A 20,842-nucleotide genomic window follows, 5' to 3' on the forward strand; every position below is an offset into this window, starting at 1 on the left:
CCTTACAATCCTAAATGATGACCCGTCGTCTTAGATGAACTAATTAGCAACGACCCACATTAGCATAGCATAGAAAATAATCAACATCCAATATAAGAATTGGCTACGTGATTTCATCACTCTGTGTTCGTAATACACTTTATTATGTTAGATTATGCTTCCTTTTCACAGAATACAATTAAAGAGATCTGCATTATTCACAAAGGATCATGATTTCTAAAATAATCATTCATAGGATTGTGATTTCAAAATAAAAAAAGCTTCAATATATCACATTTAAATTTCAACGAAAACATTCAACCTCGGTCTGAGTTACTGAGCTCAGGTATAAAAAGATACTTTTGAAACTATGGCTATAAATTACATAAATGTTTTAAGGCGAAGGCCAGTAATTACATAGGCCAGTAATGACAAAGGCCTTTACATTATAAACAATTGATACATTTTTGGATGACATTAAATATTGTTTGCCACAAAAATCCACCGAAGCGTTTAAAAAAACGTTCCCTCCTAAACGCATTAAGAAACATTGGTCTTGCATTTTGCACTGAGCATCAAGGACATCAAAACTAAGGTGGAAAGTGAAGAGCAGCACCCCTATCGAGCAGATGTGTTTGCTCAAGCTGGAATCCAATCAGAGTCTCGGAGCAACAGGAGGCGCCTCCTCTCTTAAACATCGTCACCAGTGAAGGGAGAACTTCCATTCCTAATGTTCTCCAAGACCTGCCACCACATAACCGCTGGATCCTGCGCACACCAATGGCAAACCACCAGTAGGTCAGTAGTGACTTTTTCTACCAAACGTTCCGTTTTTCTTTCAAATGCCTTTCCTGTTTCTTGTTAAACATATGTTGGTGTTGATTTCGGTGCCAGCTGACAAGAAATATTTCGGGTACTGTTTTGTTACCCAGCCTCCTTTTCTCTCTTCTCTTATCTGTTGTGGGTCTTATCAAGTGGTTATCACTTTTCTGCAAAGACATATTACGTTTTGTTTCCTATCTGTTACGCTGTATGGTTTTTTTTGTAATTATGATGAGAGTGCATCAAGAGGGAGGACGAGTTCAACACCGGGATGGATTTCTGATCACTGTAATGCTCTGAATATGGGTTGCGTGCGTGCGCATGTGATTACTTGGAACAGAGTCCTGTTCAGTCATTCACGTCAGCTAAACTTTCAACTGTAAAACATTTTAACATTGATGTTATAACCATGATGTGTTTTGGGTAGGTTGTGCCCGAGCATTACGCGATTTCTAAAGTACAACTCAATGATAAAAGTGAACATTTTTATTCGTTTATAAATTCGTATTTTTAAATCTGCAAAAAATGCTAGAAAATATAAAAAGCTTTGTTGTAACAGTTTCATGGAAGTCTTAATGTTTTCAAAGTTATCTGGCGCCTGTATTAATAATTGTTGCCCTGGGGCTCTGAGATATTCACTTCTGTGCCACAATTTGACAAGTGTTACCCATTTCATTACATTTTCGTTCCCCGTAGTTTTTATTTTCGTTTACTTATTTAAATTTTTTGCTGCTGTTAATGCATTGTATCCAACAATCCACCACCCTGAAGTAATTTTAAAATAACGTTCTCATTTTCAGTGCACCCTGCCTCTCCATTTTCCTCGAGCTGTGAGATATAAAAGGGATCCTGGATGGACCTGGGTGATAATAGCTGGTCCATGGTCAAACGCGAAGTGTCAAGCAGCAACCCAGGATCTCCGACCGAGCAGAGCTACCTGAACACTGACCGGAGGGACCGGTTGAGATCACCGGGGCCGGCTCACCTGGAAGCGGTGGGAATTCGTCGCGCCGAGGGCAGGCCCTTACACTCCTACGGGCACTTTGGGCATCCCAACAACGCCCTGCCCAATTCAGACGACATTACACTCTTTACGGACCTAGACCAAAGCAACAAACTCATCATCTCAGGTGTACACACCAGGGAGGCACACAAGGGAGGCCTAATTGTGGATCCCACCGACATGTATCAGACTCTGGCCATCGCCGCGGCCCAGAGTCAGGCCGGGTATAACGACTCCCCATCGGCCGGTTATATGCACTCCAACCCTAATTCGCCGGTATATGTTCCGACATCTCGAGTTGGGACGATGATACCGAGTTTGTCGTATCTACAACCCAGCGTGTCATCGCAGCCGAGCCATGCAGTCAGCAATCATTCGGTCTGGTCACAGTCCGCCCCGGAGAGCCCGTCTTACAGCACTGGAAGTCCACACACCTCCAACCGATTCCACTACTCCCCTAGTCCTCCCATGAATAACGGCACATCAAGGGACACCAGCTATACCAATCCACTGACTGTAAACAGTCGAGACCAGTATCCATTACGACCAATAAGTGGATCTTACACCAGTCCATACTCTCCTTATGCAACGCAGCTACCGCAGTTACCGGCGGCGTGGCCCGCGGGGCCCTTTGAGAACTCCATGCTTCATTCCCTGCAATCCAGAAGCGCACCACTATCCATCAGAGGACCAAACGGAGGTAATTTATTTAACAGTATTACTAGTTCGCCATCCAATTAATATTTATGAAAAACATTTTTGCTTGATTTCAATTACATTACCATAAACTTTATGGTAATGTAATTGAAATCAAGCAAAAATATTTCATGTTACACACAATTATTCAGTATTCCTGGTGCAGTGATTATTCTTTATGGGTAAAATGCAATAATTACAATTTTATTGCTTAAATATAAATAAATAGTATAAAAGGTAAAGCCTACATAACCACATTGTGGTGTAGTTTGTAAAACGTTAGAATTAGTTGAATGCTCATTTGTTAAAAAAAAGTTTTGAAGAGTTTTCATGTTAAAAATTTAAAAGCAAACTCATAATATTAAATTTGTAAATAAAATATATGATGTTTATTTTTGTTGGGGTCTGTGATATTAAATAATATTAAAGGCAGAAATTTGCATTTCAGTTTTCTTATTAAAGATTGAAAAGTATTTACCAGAATAAATAAAATAACTCTAAATAATCACATAAATTATAGCTGTACAACAGGTGTGTAAATCATATGAATTATACAGAATTTAGTTAAATCCCGTAACAGTGAGAATTGTGTTTCATTTAAAAGTGTACACTTTCATGAGCTAAAAAAATAAGGGAGGAGAGGGGAAACATATTTCAAGCTGGCAGACATATCGCGTCTGTCATTAACACCATTAGTCTCTTACTATGAGTTACAAGTCGAGCACACAGACGTTAATGGTGACTGGTGATGGTAAATGTGATGTTGATATAGTCGAACTGTCTTTGTTTCTTTCTCTTAGATTTTCTGGACGACATGGTGGAGAGTCGCGAGTGCGTCAACTGCGGCGCGATGTCCACCCCGCTGTGGAGACGCGACGGCACGGGTCACTTTCTCTGTAACGCCTGCGGTCTGTACAGCAAAATGAATGGACTCAGCCGACCATTAATTAAACCTCAGAAGCGTATGGTGAGCACCGGCTCGACGAGCTACTTAACCACTCAATTTCCTGCCTATTTATTTCAAACAATAGCCAGAGGTTATCTCGGAACATCTTCACAGGTCTACTCCCATAAAAGCGCCGTTATATTGGCTATGCAAGTTTACTTACAGGAATTTTCATTAATCGTTTAGGATACAAAAAGAGCATTAATCTTATGATATAAAATAAATGAATACGTTGACTAATCTGAATTATCGCCCATTCAATAAAAATGACATTAGCCAACGAAATTACGCAAACATAAAATAGGCCCATTATTCAATATGCTGCTTTTAACATTTTTCAGCCAATATTTATTTTTGGTTACATGTTTGACAGTTTTTTGTTTCTCATTATTGTTCATTTACTAAGTTGTTAATTCCTCATTTTTCTAAAGTCATCTTCAAGACGTATTGGTCTATCTTGCGCCAACTGCCAAACCAGCACTACAACCCTGTGGCGCAGAAACGCAGAGGGAGAGCCAGTGTGCAATGCGTGTGGACTTTACACAAAATTACACGGGGTATGTTACATCACACATTCCACATTAAAATGAGGAAGGTACCTTACAAAAAACTAGCAATCATATTGCATTAAATTCCAAATGTTAATACATTTTTGGAAAATTACTTATATTTTAAGTAATTACTTATATTTTGTATAATTAATGCGATAATTCAAAATATGTTTTGGTCAGGTCCCTCGACCCCTTGCCATGAAGAAAGAAGGTATTCAGACAAGGAAAAGAAAACCCAAAACCCTGAGCAAAACAAAGGGATCATCTGGTACGTCATAACACACACTCCACACAGCAAGTTTCATTTTGGTAGATTCAAGGTCAAGTAACTCATTAAAATGCTTCACAGGAAGTAGTTCTGTCCCCATGACTCCAACTTCCTCCTCATCCTCTAATTCAGAGGAGTGCACAAAGAACAGTCCTTCATCAACGCAGGTGCCTGTAACATCGGTAAGTTATGGGGTCTTTTCTCTTGTGTTAAACATTACAGTTCACCCTAAAAAGCTATCAGTGCGTAGAAAAATTAAATTGAAGCATTTAATAACGGGACAAATTTTACTGATAAAAATGCATTATTTATCATAATTTTGGAATGCTTTTAAAAAAGTTATACATTTGTATTTCAAATAAACATTTTTAATGAGACATAGGCATGTTTAGCAAAATGGCAATTTGTTTGCAGTAAAAGACATGTTGCTAACACTCTTGTCTAATCTAGGTAAACTCTTCATCACTGGTGGGCCAAGTTGATGTTCCAGGCACGACAGGCTCCATGGTAAAATACCCAGGCCATGAGAGTCTCTACACGAATGTAGGCTTGACGTCCACAGCTGACGTAGCAACCTCTGTGAGAGGGGACACTTGGTGCCCTATGGCCTTGGCCTGAACCATGGCATTATGGGACGAGAGCCATGTGCCGTCCTTCAGCTCATCTGAGCGTCACTTTTGCGTTGTCCTTAAAATGGCTGGTTCTAGCAGGGTGCGGGGGTTGTCATCCATTTTTGGTGTGTTGACGATCTTTAACCAGAGACCTGTTCCAAATACTCCAATGTTTGATTCACCCATGGAATAATCTGACTGGACGTCCATAATGGAGATTTATCAGCACCACCCTTTGCTAAAGGACAACACAAGGGAGAGAGTCAGCTTTAAAATGGCTTCAGGCCATACCCGCATGAGCGTTGCTCAAAGGAGTAAGTGGATCAAAAGTTATTCTTTGAAGGTAGAATTGTATATATTAATGCAAACGAATACTTTGCCCATCTGGAAAGTCAATGTTTTTGACCAGATTGCGCTGATATGAGGAGAATAAAACGGTTGATCTTTTATGAAACTGGAATTGAAGATAAAGTATCAAGGTCTTCTTGTTGATGGATACCAACATATTTATAAAGCTACGGTTGTTCAGATAATGCATTTATTTGTCAATAAAGATAATGTCAAATAGATTAGAACTGAAGCCTTTTGTTTTTAGCGTGATGTCATCACAGTGTGGATGCCGCTCACTGCACACCTTCTTTATGAAAAAAAAAGAAAAAGAAAAGAAAAAAGCTCTTATCAGATTGAACTGTTTTGTGATGGTTTAATACAGGGTAAAAATCACAGGACCTCATGTGAAGCTTGTAGTGTCTTGTTTGATTACACGTATTCCTAGAGATTTAAATGGTCTAATCAAGATAATTAATTCATAGTTCAGAAATAATTCTGCACAGTTGTGGATGTGCAGACCTGCATGGACGAAAAAATCTAATTTGAATAAAGATTCAATTTAAAGAGAAACTACAGTAAGCATAATTACAATATATTTCTGTTAGAACAAACAGCACTCAGGATTTTCTTTCTGATGCATTTTTTTTTTGTTACACTACAAAAACTACAAAAACTTTTTTGCTGCAATACTTGGAGACATAAGACTACCTAAGTTATGACATCGATGTGCAATTATTTGCAACATGCTGTTATTTTTTTTTTACTTTTTTAACTTTTAGTAATGTCCATTCTGAATCTTGCTTTCACAATTTATTAAATGATTTAGAAAGAATAATGTGTGTCAGAATTCAGAAGAAAAATTTCAAAGTAATTAAATGAGCATCCAAACGAATGTCTAATGAGTTCAGTCCCAACTGTTCATGATTTACTGCATCTGAGATTTAACTTTGTAATGGGGTTCGAACAAGCACCAGCCATCTTTACAGATTACTAAAAACATCAAATTAATTCTGCTTTAGAGGATTGATGATTTTTGGACAGTTTGACAATCATGTGTCACAGAGACATTGTGTAAATGACACAAGAAGAATTTTGCTACGGTAATGATTTTCTGTCTTTATAACCTCTACAATTATTTATTTCTGCAATGTAGTGTGTTTCTTAAAGGGTGTTTGTCTATTTTATTTGAATTAACGTATTTGTATTTTATGGTTGTGTTTTCTAGGCATAATTTTGATCCCAGAATTATTCTACATCTGAGTTTAATTCATTCAGTTTTTGTCTCATTGAAAATATTTAAAGCAACTGTAGACCAAATTGTCTTGTATATCAACACCCCCTCCAGTCTAAGGTTCGTAGTGAGAGATTCTTTGTATTCTTCACATGAATGTTTTTATGAACCACTGGACGTAATTTAACTGTACCAAATGTACACAGTGTGTTTGGTCATCAACAGCATCAGTCATACAGCAATGTTCACGATAAGAGTGTTATCAAACTTTTGACTCTCATTGCTGTTTTCCAGTGTACAAAGTATTGAGAAGGACATTATTGGTAAATGTATTTTGTGTTAACTATGTGAACCAAATTCCGTTTTTTTTCTTATTAGTTCTTTAACACTGGAACAATAAATAAGAGCCATAACTAAACTGGTTGTGTTTTGCCTTTCCTTATTATTATTATTTTTTTATCTAATTTAGTCAATTGTTTATCTATTATTGTTTAAACAACAAAACAAACTTACACTAAGTGTATTCACAAGTCAATGTTTCACAAATTATTTTCTTTGTTTTAATTATAAAATAATATTTCATTTATGATAGCTAAATAACTTGTAGGCTACACCAATCAACGATGAAACTTTTACAAATTAACTATTTATACAATTTAAGGTTATCCCCTTAAATAAGAAATCTGAAATAACTTATAGTTATCTTTTGCATATAATAAGGTATAAGCATGCAGTTTTAATAAGTACATCTTTTCACAAATAAACAGTAAAAATGTTGGTTAACTTTTGGCATACACATTAATAAACATTTTAATATGTTAATATGTCGAATTTTAGTATTAAAAAAACAAGTTATTTTATGTTTTGTTCACCTTTGTGGTGACACCTCTTCAGAATGTGATCATCTTAGATGAGTTTAAAATCTTGACTAATCCAAAGTCCAGCCTAAATGAATAATTAGTTTATGTGAACTTTGACATATGAATGTGCTGATCTTTGCCTCAAGGTTGCACTTTGATTTGCAACTGATTGATGAGCTCTCAGCTCTTATAGATTGGAGGTCTCTATGTGACTTCTTGTCTCCTTTGTGGTGCTGGTGAGGCAAAGATAAATGCAACACGTCCTGCTACTGATAAACCATTTACACAACACCTCTTCTGCTTCAGAATTCTCGGTCTTAATTGTCTTAGGTGTAACATATACATCCATTAGAAATGTTGAAATTTGTTCATCCCATTTAAAGGCAACACAGCAACTACCTGCAGATACCTTTATAAAATAATACCATCTGTGTTTCTTTCCCGTACATTGTTTCTTTTCTTTTTCTTTTATTCGATTGCACCACACACAGCAACACCAGCCCAGACGAGCATTTCTACAGAGCTCCCTGTTGCCCTTTTGAACTACACATGCCCTCTTTGCCTCAGAGAGAAGTACCAGCCACAACATAAACCCCTGAAACACACAACATTAATAACAGCTTAGCCATGGCCCAACAGAATTCACTTAAACTGCACTAACGGTGCTTTACATTCCATCTGCCTTCTGCTGTCACCAACAGCTCCAGCGCTAATTAAGATTTATCCTAGTGCATTCTGGGTATCTGCCCAGCATGAATGACGTATTGCAATGTGGTTTATTGAGAGCCGGGATCTACAAAGGATTTTGAGTAAATTCTTCTTTTTATGATTACAGTAAGAACAGGGACAGGCAATCTTTGGCAACACACTCTGTGCAACAGCGTTTCGAGTGGCAGGTGGTGGTATTGCAGGTCCAATCTGCTGTGTCCAGGGGTCTTCAAGTGCTTTTCTTTGAGGGCCAGATTCCAAAAGTTTTTACCATACCATCATTTCTTCTCTTATTTTGTATTTCTGTTATTTATTGCATTTAATACTGTTTTTGTTGCTGTTACAGGTAAGCCCACTTAATGGTCACATTTAGGAAAGTAGTTGGTCAAATTAATAAAAGTCAAAAACGCTAATATTCAGCACAAAACGAATCCCTGCCCCTTGACGTTAAACTCGTGTTTTATAAAGCGAAACAAGTGATCTATGCAGGAAACGGTGTGCTTTTTTCTCGTCTCTCTCTATCGCATCTTCGGTTAAATTCCAACCACATTCCTGTACCAGACGCACTTTGAGGGGCAGATCATTTGAAGAGCAAGTTCTGGAGGGAGATGAACAGCTATTTTCTGTAAATATAGCTGTGCATACATAATGAATTCAGAAATAAAAAACATAATTTTCCCTTATCTGAGACAACGGTTCACGTGGAGGCCTCCTGCAATTACTTTCAATGGCACAAACTGAATGACTGTGGCTGTGGATTGCCGATTATAACGTTGCAAATAACATCAAGTTTCTTCGACAGACCAATCAAATCGTGTTATAAAACGTCACTTGTTATGAGCCGCAGGGATTACTTTCGAATTGAATGTAGCAGCGTTTTGGATTTCAAATGTGGCGTCTGAGGACCAAAATTTCTTAAAGCACAACATTCTTAAAGTCTCTCCACTTATTTTAAATGTTAATGTGGGCCAGGTGATTGGCGGGCCACCAGTTGACTATCAATGGTGTAGTCTAAACAGCAAGAGTTTGAACTTTAAAACCACAACATTAGAGGCCATTTGCAACCTTATAACAGATTATTTCTGCTTTCCTGGTCCATTGATGCTTTTGAAATTTGGCACATGTTAATTTGAATGTCATCGGTTAACCATGGATATAATGTATAGATTAAATTTAGGTGTCAAACAAAGTTCTATTAAAGAACAAAGAACATTTCTTATGAGGTGTATTAAATAGATTTTGTATGAATGTTTTGTCTATATTTAAGTTAGGAGGAGATCAGGGCTAGTTTTCATATGCGAAATCATAAGGTTTCACTGGCAACAAAATAAACATGATGCCAAAACATAACTTTCGCTAGACTTCTGGAAAAAAATAACAACTGATGAGTACATTTTATTAAATAAAATTAATAAGCAATGAAATATTAATAGTAATTCATATTAATTAATTAAATATAAACAAATTGTTGACTTGAAGTTCGGGCCAGACACTTGTATCCAATGAAACAACTATTTCTATAACTGTTTAAGTTGAAGTTAGTAATCCATAAATTCTATTTTCATGTAGAGGTGGATTTATATATTTATTTTATACAAATTGGTAAAAACTTTTCTAAAGTACAAGTTTTGTGGGTTCAATAACCCAAACTCACTTTTACAATTCTGCATGGTTTAAAAAAAACTTCAACAATGGTTAAACATTTACATTTAGTCATTTAGCAGACGCTTTCATCCAAAGCGACTTACAAAGAGTTTAAGGAGCAATAAGCGATATGTCCTACAGGAGCAATAATGCAATAGGTGCCAATATAGAGTTACTGGTTTCAACAAAAGCTAGACCGCTACCTGTTGAGAGAAAGAGAGAGGGTTAGTTTTTTTATTACATTTTTTTTTGTCTGTCAAGTATTCACAGAAGAGATGGGTATTAAGTAGTTTTTTGAATGTTGTGAGAGATGTGGTTGACTGGGCTGAGTTGGGAAGAATGTTCCACCAGGAAGGAGTTGTGAATGAGCAGGAAAACGACTTACTGTTCTTATGGGAAGGCAGTACAAGACGCCGCTGGTGTGCTGAACGCAGGGATCTTGATGGGGTGTAGGAGTGTGTGAAAATATGCCGGTGCAGATCCAGTGATAGTCCTGTAGGCAAGCATTAGTGATTTGAATCTGATATGGCCTTCAACCGGTAGCCAGTGGAGAGAGATGAAGGGATGTCACATGAGCACTTTTGGGCTGTTGGAAGACGAGGCGTGCTGCTGCGTTCTGAACTCACTGGAGTGGTTTGATAGCCTTTTCAGGAAGACCAGCAAGGAGAGCATTGCAGTAGTCCAACTATGAGATTACCAGGGCCTGGACAAGGAGTTGTGCCGCACGCTCAGTGAGATAGGGTCTAGCCTTTCTTATGTTGAATAAGGTATATCGGCATGACTGCGTTGTCTTTGCAATGTGATCATTGAAAGACAGCTGTTCATCAAATATGTCTCAGAGTATTACCAAGTTCGATGGTGATATCGTGTTGCACCATGGGGTGTGCCGGAAACACGAATAGTTCTGTCTTGGCCAGGTTCAGCTTTAGGTGATGCTTTTTCATCCAAGCTGGGATGTCCTCTATGCAGGCTGTAATGCTAGCTGCGACAGTAGTATCGTCTGGGTAAAACGAGATGTAGCTCTGGGTGACGTCAACATAACAGTGATACGAGAAGCCATGTGCCCGTATGATGGTTTCCAAGGATGTTGTGTAGATGGAAAAAAGCAGTGGTCATGTGGTATACAGTGCACAGCGAGCCCCTCCATGACACCCTGAAGAATCTGCAGGAGATATAGGATTTGAACCAGCAGAGAGGAGAGCCTGAGATTCCTAGAAAGGGTTGCTAGCAGTATCTAGTGAATGACAGAGTCAAACGCTGCAGATAGGTTTAGCAGAATCAGGACCGAGGATTTAGATTCCGCCTTGGCTAGCCGCAGTGCTTCTGTGACCGATAGCAGTGCAGTCTCAGTGGAGTGGTTTGTTTTGAAGCCAGACTGCTTGTCATCAAGCAATTTGTTCTGGGATAGGTAGGACGACACCTGGTTGAAAGCTGTAGCTGAAATAAATGGAAATAAACTGTCGGTAGTAGGGGCCCAATGTGGGACATATAATTTAAACAAAATATTGTCGGACATATAGCCTAAAACAGTCACTGATATGTTCTCACAATACCAAACATACACTGAATATTTCTGTTTGTAAACTTCATTCGAGCTGTATAGTTTTAAGACAACACATTCTAATCATAGAAATAAACTATTTAGCTTTAATAAAAGATTTTCAGATAAGACAGGAGACAAATATCTATAAGACTGCAAATATATGATCCTTGGATAAACCATGGATAAAAGATTGTGTGTCTCCTTGGAACACAAACATGTTTGGATTGTCCATTTGTGTTTGCTCAGTTTCATGTAAAGCACAATTTCTATAAAACATATATTTTTAAATTCTATTCTAAATGTCTGAGGTTAACACCGAATGTTGGGTTGATTCCAAAGCCTGTAATGTTCTGCTCTGTATTTGGACAGTGAGTAAAAGGGTCAGTGTCACCCTCTCTTCTCTGGGATGGAGTTGAAAGTCCACCCTGAGCAAAGTAAACATGGAGGAGGTCTCAGAACCAAATGAGAGTAGAGCCTAGGGCTGTTTGAAAAGGGAGAAGAATGGTTTTCCAATGGGGGAGTTACCCAACAGATCTCAGTAAGACGCGATCTCCGTAAGAGATGGGATCTGTGACGCGGCCTTTTAGGATTCCTGGTTAATTTAAGCCCATTTTCCAACTGATCTTTCCCTACACAAACGGGCATGGGACTCTGAAGTAAAGGAAATCCTGATACTTTCAAAGGAATACTTTTCTTAAGGAATACATTTCTTAGAATAATGAAAGTAACACTGGAATCTGTAGACAGCTCAGGGTTAATGGTGGTTGCAAGGGAATTACTATGAGATTTCTAAGTTATTGTGAGTATGACAAATAGAAACTGGTTGTTTTATCTATCTTTATCCATCTGTTAAAATGCTCAATAAACCAAGTTAATTCAAACATAACAGTTGAGCAACTATTTTCACTGATGCACAATAATGGTACATGTTTGCTGTAAACACAGGTTGGCTGAATTATTAATAAAAGAGCAGCTAGTACCAAATCACAATTAAACCAACCATAGACTTTAAAGGGATAGTTTAGCAAAAATCTATTTAATTTAACCTGTTTATTGCTCTTTGTTTCGGTGAACTACATAAGAAGATATCTTGAGAATTGGAATGGAAATGGAAATCATTGGGTTCTCATGTTGTCTGGGTACCAACATTGTTGTGTTCTGCACAAGAAAGAAAGTCGTACAGGTTTAGAATGACATGAGGGTGAGCAAATGATGACAGAATTTTCATTTTTGATGACCTTTAATGGAGTCATACTACACGGCTAAAACCAATATTATTGATTGTTTTAGATGTAATATGTATACACGATTTAAGGTTCAAAAACACTGTATTTTCCACATACCGTGCATGTTTGTATCTCCTCTTTGCCCGGCTCTCTCAAACACTCCGATTTTTTAAAAAGCTCATCGCACTGAAAAGCGAGGTGTGCTATGATTGGCCTGTTAACCAGTGCGTAGTGATTGGTCGAATACTGCAAGCGTGTGACGGAAATCTAACACCTCTTAACATATTTGGAACATCACGTTCTAACGAAATTGTACTGAAATGTAAGCCCACATTACTTAAGTATACATTTGGGCGGTCTTAATCAAAGCATATCACAAACTGACCTAGATATGTGGGGGTGTGGTTACATTAGGCGTTTCAGCCAGGTCTGAGTGAGCCTTCGCTTTTAGATAGAATGCATCTTATGTTACATCACTTTAATTTTTGCAATTTTACATGTCTAATACATACAAGGGCAACTTACAACACACCAAAGACACAGAAAAAAATGTATTCACGTCGTATGCTTTCCTGTAGCTCAGTGGTAAGAGCATGGGTTTGATCCCAGGGGATTGCAAATACCTATGTACAATGTATAGGTCAAAGCAATGTTAGTTGCTTTGGATAAAAGCGTCTGCCAAATGCCTAAAAATGTAAAAAAATATATATATATAAATGACCCCTTTAATGCATTATTTTGGACAAATGTATTTCTGTTAGCAAGACATCAGTTTTGTTTTTGGTGTTGGGGAAGGAAATTAGTATTAGTACAGAAAGAACATGGTAAACAGTGGAACACGAGGGAAAGAACAGGTATTATTCATAACTGACAACTGACTCCTGCATGGCCTCCAATAATGATTTGGAGGATGTTACACTCACACTTCCACAAGCTCTGTTTGCTCTGTTTGTCTTTTGAAGTCAAAGCCCATCCGTTTTTAGAAAGGCACTTTCTATTCAAAACATCACTATTTCATCACTTAGTCTTAGCACACGATATAAGTACAGAAGAGTCAAGTTTTAAATAGGAAAAATATCAAAACTCTTTGGTCATTTTTGAACACTGGTCTAATTGGATTCAATGATCTATGTTAAGCTATGCTAAAAATGCTATCGCCAGACAGGAGATCGGCTGAAAAGATTCCAAAACTTTTTAACTCTGGTTGGAGAATGAACCTAAGAGAAAATATAAGATTGTTCTTAAGATAAAGTATAGGAAGATCATTCGAATGTTCCTTCTTGAGAACTTATCAAATATTTTTTTCATAAGAATTAAATGATTCTCAAGCTTGAGAAAAAATAACTGTGTTAAGATTTTTCTTGGGAATGCAAAACAATCCTCACTTTTTTCTTAAATTAGAATTCAAGAAATATGTGGCAGTTAAGAAGAATAAATCCTTGAGAATGTTTTGTGAATCCGCCCCAAGTTTCCTAAATGTGCCGTTGACTAACCCAAACCATCACATGTAACATGATTCTTTTTGTTTTTGTGAGCAGATTTGGATAGACTGAAGTCATGTTCATTTGTTTTCATTTGTTTCTTTAGTTATAACAATCTAGACACTGATAAAACTGCAAACAAATTTAAGAGTCCGATTCCCTCTATCCTTCATATAGTGCTCCTTTACTGTTATTTTCCCCCAGTTTCCATTTCACCTTTTTTCCCTCTATTTCAGAACCATGTCTTCGAGCCGCCCACTAAATCATGAAGCTCATTTAAGTATTTTCTCCAAGTACTCCAGACATAATCCAAGTTTTTGCAGGAGTTCACAGCGAGGTCACTGCTATCGCTCCTCTCCCACTAGCCCAACAGTCATCTCACATCCAAGAGGCTTGGAGCTGGGTTCAACACATTGGTCTATGGGAAACTGTGCTCGCCGCCAATTGCAATACTTCCCGGCGTATTTCTGTCAGAGCTCAAGTCTTTTCAAAACAACACAATCACTGAACTCATTGGAGCCCCATTTGAATCAATTACCTATGTGTCAACAAAACCAAATTCTAATCATTCGTAGCAGGGCCAGTGGATTGTTGTCATATGTCTAAGCAGCAGAAAATTAGATGGATTAAACAATTAAAATTTGCATTTATTTAATCATTGTGTGTGTGTGTGTGTTTAAATATGGGGTTCTGTTTGTTACTGGTTAGACTTACAAATTAGTTTTGTCAAATGTGAACAGGAGCGTCTACCCCACTAAATGTTTTGGGTTTTTTTTTGTAAATTACGGTTTTATGATATTTATTCATACATTTGCAATTTGCAACTACCAGTCACAAAAATCCGGCCCTGCTTATGACAAAAGAGGGGTCTGTGTGTTTGAGAGTATGAGGTTGTTCTGGAACGGCCCCTTTTAAAATATCAGCAGTCCCCTGGGATCCAATAAGACACTGATAACAAGACAAGGAACCAGAGTAAATTGGGAATGACGTAAGGCAGGATACGGCACCGAGGAACACTCCAGGAAGATAAAATGGAAAACCTGAGTATGGTCAATCTGAACTATGTGAACAACAGATACAACTGTCGCCTGATTGTAGTGGCTAAACTTCATTACGAACCTTTGTTGCATGCAACAGTTTATTTTTATGACATGATAAAAATACTCATTTATCCATTGCATTTGAGCAGGGCCTCTGTTTAATTCTAGACGTGTGAACATTTTCGTACGGAGTCAGACAAAAATACAGTCCTTTCCTGGATCCTTGTAGAGAATGACCAGGCAGACCTCTTGGCCAAGGCTGCCTATTAATTACCCACAGGACTTTAAAACTTCCTGTTTTCCCCTCCTTAATTAAGCTAATCTGCCCTGAACTTTAAAGAGAGGAAATACCTAGAAATAGTTTCCAATTTTCAGCGCATTCAATTATTTTGCGCCGAGCGCCCGATTGCATCAAATCGTGTCAACGTGGAGATCAACAGCTCGATCGTGGGGGAAATGATGTCTGTCATTTCTTCCTCTGCCATGAAGGGTAATGTGGGAATTTTTGAGAGGGAACAGTGCCTGCTGTGGGCATGGCCAGTGCCCAGGCTGTACGTGCTCAAGGTCAGGGCCATCGGACATCAATCTCTGACCGTTATGTTTATTATCATTACTTGCACTTACTTACTGAGCGTAGAGAAGAATTGTTGACTTATGCTCCCTGTTACTTTCTTCTTTACAATGTCTGACACTTCCACTGAACTCCAGAATATGAGTTGGCCGGCGATTTAAGGGGGGACTTTCTTATGGAAAAAAAGAGGGACTTTCATGGATGAGACAATTTCGACCAAATGGACGTGTGTTTTCTTGCTCAGGCTCGAACACCAGCTGAACAATGAGGATAGCTGTTAGTATGCATACATATAGTAGCACCTGCCCCCTTTACCTGGAAAAAGACTCAGTATTTGTCCTCCCTCCTGCTCCAAAACTATTCTAATAATCTCACTTAACCAAAAGGGGGCACTTTACAAGTCAATTCGTTTTATAAATGCGTTATATTTGCTAAACAGATTTGTGAATTACAACCAATGGCTCACTCCACCCCTCCCTTTTGAAACACTGCTGTGGCTGACACAGAACTAAGATGTCGTCATGTTTTCACTTCCTTGCTAAATGAGATAATATTTTAACGAAACGAGTTCTGTGAAGCAGTTTGTCCGTTCAGGGCTACTGTAGAATAACATGGCGAATTCCATGCAAGGGGACCCATGGTGTATCTAGATAGTTCATTCTAAGGTATTAAAACAGAACACTTCACAATGTAAGGTCTTAACACACCTCTGAAGACATAGCTACATAGCATGTATATTAGTTTGCATTTCTGCTAATAGATCCTACGAAAAATTACACATTGGATGTTTGAGCTCACATCCTTTTACAACATTTTTTACAACCCTATTTTGGGCTTAAATAATGCAATATTTTTTTCCCAGTACCATAAATTCAGTAAACGTTCAGGATGCAAGCGAGAAGTTTGGGAAGATAAGAAACTGAAGTATTTTTTATATGGAGCAGTGACACATCCTAAAGGTTGGAACATAATGTTCATGACTCATTGCAATAACACAACAGTAGCAGTCACCTATGTCAACTTGATTTGGCCAGCCACATTGAGATCCAGATCCAACTGTCATTAGTTCCACATTAATATCTGGATATAGTGCAGTGGGATTGGGAGTTCCCTTTCTGTCGGTCTCTCGACGTTGTGTCGAGAACGACAGATGGGGTTCGCCCTTGAGAACCAATCAACTCTGACTACTATAGAAAAGGCCAATGAAATTTGGCGAATGCAATTTGCATGCCGGTCTTCCTACGTGAACCAGCCACCATTTCGTCAGCTACCCGGGCTGTGACATCTGTGGCTACGGCCCCGATGACCACCCATGTTAGCAGCGTTAGTGATACGGGGAACTCTGCGAACGTAAACCCGCCAGCCAAGTGCTCACGGGCCGATCGCACCCCGATTCGCTCTTCTGAACGTTCCCCAACCGGCGGTGGCATACCGTCCGGATCCTCACGCACACACTCGGAAACGATGTGTGACGTAGATGAGATGTCGCTCGCAGCATCGGAGGGAGACTGGCATCCGACTCTGCCGAATCCAAACTCCACCCCCAGCGGTCGAGTTCAGGAGGAAGCAGAAGTGATGTCATCCGTGCTAACCCGGGGATGCGTGGTTCCCGAGGTCGGTGCGCGGTGCAAACCGCGCCCACCCCGGGTGCCATGTTTTTCCCGGAGGTGCATGAGGAGCTGTGTAAAACTTGGAACGCTCCTCTCACGGACCGTTCCAGTGAAACCAGCTCCGGCTCCCTTACTTCCCTCGATGGTGAGGCAGCCAAGGACTGCGTCGAGATCCCCCGGGTGGAACGTCCGCCTGCGGTGCACCTGTGCCGCGGACGGCTACCACCTGGGGGGGGATCGACCACTCCTACCGTCCAAAGCACGTAAGACTTCGGCATCACTGGTGTCGAAAGCTTGCGATGTTGCGGGCCAGGCTGCCTCCTCTCTCTATGCCTTGGCCATCCTGCAGGTCCGCCAGGCCAGGGCGTTGAGAGGGCTCCACGAGGGTAAGGCCGACCCGGGTATAATGCAGGATCTCCGTGCCACCGCTGACAGCGCTCTACGGGCGACTAAGGCGGCGGCACGGGCCCTGGGTCGGACGATGTCCACGGTAGTGGTCCAGGAGAGACACCCCCGGCTATACCTTGTGCAGAAGAGTGACAGCAAGGAAGTCCGCTTTCTTGATGCACTCATCTCGCAGGGTGGGTTGTTGGTAACACCGTCGAGGACTGCGCTCAGCAGTTTTTTGACGGCGAAGCAGACAGTGGCAATTAACCACACTTTTTTCACGCCGCGACTCGGCCGCCTACTTCCCTGCAACCCAGGACCCTTTCGACATCGGCTCCGGTTCCTGTGCCCCCACAGGCGGCACCCCGGAAGCAGAGGTCGAGGGGGAAACCTCCACCCCGTCAGCAACCTCCTCGCGAGAAGGGACACTGACGGGAAGACCCCAGGGAGAACAACATCGGGCCCGAACCTTCACAGCCACGGCTCTGATCGGTCGGTACGGGACGACTCCTGCCTCGTCACCAAAGCCGGGCCCTTGTTAGGGCTTGGCGCCCACTTACTCACTGAGTTTTCTGTTCTCCCCGGGTTTACTTGCAGCCGATCGCACACTCCACTGGACTGTGCTCGGCGAACCGACCTCACACCCTGGCGAGGCGTGAGGTCGTACACATATACGACAGCCGTCACCACTCTCAAACCGACAGTGCGTGCCGTTGTCCCGCCAGGCAGGTAAGCAGGCGGAGCAAAAACCTTCCCTCCGGGGACTCCCCGCGACATGGTTAGCTCCGCCAGCCGACGAACCACCCCCCGTGGGAATGATGAAGCAGACCGTCCCCTTGGTCACCCTGTCACAGTCCCTGGGAGCTCGAGAGCTGCCCACACTGTCTCGCTGGCTAATGAGGGCGGTCCGTCTTGGTTACTCGATCCAGTTCGCCAGAGACTCATCCAAGTTTCGGGGCATCATCTCTCCCTCTGTCAGAGGCAGGGACGCCTCCGTACTTCGGGTAGAGGTCACCACCCTTCTGGCAAAACAGGCATCGAGTTCGTCCCTCAAAACCAAGATGTTCAGTGGGTCACCACCCGCACTTCATCGTTCCCAAGAAAGACGGCGGGTTGCCCCCAAAGGCTGCGTACCCTGAACAGAGCACCTTCACAAGCTGCCATTCAGGGTGCTCACACAGAGGCGCGTCCTGACATCTATGAGGTTTCAGGATTGGTTCGTGGCAATCGACCTGAAGGACGCTTACTTTCATGTCTCGATCCTCCTCGACACCGGCCGTTCCCACGGTTCGCGTGCGAGAGGCGGGCATATCAGTACAGAGTCCTCCCTTTCGGTCTGTCCCTGACCGCCCTTTCTCCCTGAGAGGAGGAAGGCGAGCGGGTACTAAACTATCTCAGCGACTGGCCTATCTTGGCACACTCGCGAGATCTGTTATGTACACAAAGGGACCTGGTGCTCCGGCACCTAGGTCGATTGGGACTCCAGGTCAACCAAGAGAGGGGCAAGCTCTCCCCAGTGCAGAGCATCCTCTTTCTCGGTATGGAACTCAGCTCTGTCACCATGTCGGCACACCTGTCCGCAGTTGTGCCCAACCAGTGTTGAACTGTCTGAAATGAACATTTTAGGCAGACAGCGGTCCCCCTGAAACAATTCAGAGGCTCCTGGGACACATGGCGTCCTCGCGGGCTAATACCCCTCGAGTTGATGCACATGACACCGCTCCAACACTGGTTTCAGAGTCGAGTTCCGAGGAGAGCGTGGCACACCGGCAGCAGGCGCATGGTGATGCCGCCCTGCTGCCGACGCACCATAACCCCTAGTCTTTATGACTTTTTCGACGGACTCAGGTCCCTCTGAGCAGGTTATGAGGCAGGTCGTGGTGACGACTGAAGTCTCCCTGCAGGGGTGCGGTGTAGTGTGCAACGGGCACGCAGGTGGGGTGTTGGACGAACCCCCGCCTGCGCTGGCATATCAATTGCCAAGAGTTGTGGGCTATGCTACTTGCACTGAGCAGGCTACGGCCTCTCGTGCGAGACATGCACGTGCTGTTCCGAGGACAGCACTATAGCTGTAGCGAATACAGATCGTCAGGGTGGCGTTCGCACACAGCAGCTAAACACAACTTGCTCGACGCCTCCTCCGGTGGAGTCAACAGGTGACTCGTTCCCTGCAGGCCACACACCCCGGGCAAACTGAACTAGACAGCCGACGTGCTTTCTCGCCAGTTTATGCCTCGTGGAGAGTGGCGACTCCACCCCCGTGCAGTCCAGCTCATTTGGAGGCTGTTCGGGTAGGCCCAGGTAAAACCTGTTCACCTCCCGTAACACCACCATTTGCCCGCTTGATAGTCCCTGCCCTCGGCACGGATATCCTTGCGCACAGCTGGCCGCGGGATGGGCGGAAGCACACCTTCCCCCCCCCAGGAGCCTTCTTGTACAGACTCTGTGCAAGGTCAGGGAGCAGGAGCACCAAGTGTTATTGGTTACACCACACCGGTCTAACCGCACTTGGCCTCAGAGCCGATGCTCTGGACAGCGACTCCCCCTGAACCATTCCCCTGACAGAGGACCTGCTCTCTCAGGGGAAGGACACGTTCTGGCATCCCAGATCAGACCTCTGGAACACCCATGTCTGGTCTCTAGACGGGACGAGAAGATCCTAAGATGGCTACTCCCCCTATACGGCTGAGACCATCACCCAGGCTAGGGCCCCATCTACTAGGCGGTTACACGCCTCTAGACGGTGCCTCTTCTCGTCCTGGTGTCTTTCTCAACGAGAAAGACCCACTGAGGTGCTTGATCAGGATTGTGTTCCCCTCCTCACGAGACTGGAGACTAACATCTCCCTTCCACACTGAAAGTGTATGTAGTCGCTATTGCCACTCATCACGACTCAGTCGGTGGAAAGTTTCTAGGGCAACACGACCTGGTCACCAGGTTCCTAAGCAGCGAGAGGGCGGAATCCGCCTCATCTCCGCTCCATACCCTCTTGGGACCCTAAGTGGTCCTGGGGAGCCTCAGGGCCCCCCAAAGAGCCCCTCGGAGGTTCCGATCTTCCTCATAGAGTAAGACGGCCCTCCTGACGGCGCTCACTTCTTTCAAGAGGGTAGGGGACCACCGAGCATCCTCCGTGTCCCTGGATTGCCTTAAACTCGGCCCTGGAAACTCTCACGTTATCTTGAGACCCAGGCCCGGATGCGTGCCCAAGAAGTTCCCACTACTCCCTCCGGGGCCAAGTGGTGAACTTGCAGGCGCTCCCCATAGGGGAGGAAGACCCAACCCGATTAGTGTTGTGTCCAGTACGTACTGGACCGCACGCAGAGCTCTGAAGCTCT

The 20,842-nt window shown here is 42.3% G+C and overlaps 1 protein-coding gene and 1 long non-coding RNA gene across 3 annotated transcripts; both read left to right on the forward strand.

The window, feature by feature from the left end:
* Positions 1-227: 227 nt before the first annotated feature.
* gata6 (GATA binding protein 6) lies at positions 228-6,855 on the forward strand. 2 transcript variants are annotated; one of them, XM_056744222.1, is made up of 7 exons: positions 228-777; positions 1,602-2,504; positions 3,301-3,467; positions 3,878-4,003; positions 4,178-4,265; positions 4,347-4,447; positions 4,716-6,855. In XM_056744222.1, exons 2-7 carry the CDS (start codon positions 1,655-1,657, stop codon positions 4,881-4,883), a joined length of 1,500 nt encoding a protein of 499 aa, XP_056600200.1. In that variant the 5' UTR covers positions 228-777; positions 1,602-1,654; the 3' UTR covers positions 4,884-6,855. The 2 variants fall into 2 exon arrangements, with proteins under 2 accessions (XP_056600200.1, XP_056600201.1); XM_056744223.1 differs by lacking the exon at positions 228-777 and adding an exon at positions 839-1,224.
* Positions 6,856-11,702: 4,847 nt separating this feature from the next.
* On the forward strand, positions 11,703-14,554 carry LOC130418133 (uncharacterized). The gene is made up of 2 exons (XR_008906293.1): positions 11,703-11,991; positions 14,136-14,554. It is a non-coding gene; the product is annotated as an uncharacterized LOC130418133 (long non-coding RNA).
* The last annotated feature ends 6,288 nt before the right edge of the window (positions 14,555-20,842 follow it).

The sequence above is a fragment of the Triplophysa dalaica genome, chromosome 3 (assembly GCF_015846415.1).
Source record: "Triplophysa dalaica isolate WHDGS20190420 chromosome 3, ASM1584641v1, whole genome shotgun sequence".
Taxonomy (NCBI): domain Eukaryota; kingdom Metazoa; phylum Chordata; class Actinopteri; order Cypriniformes; family Nemacheilidae; genus Triplophysa; species Triplophysa dalaica.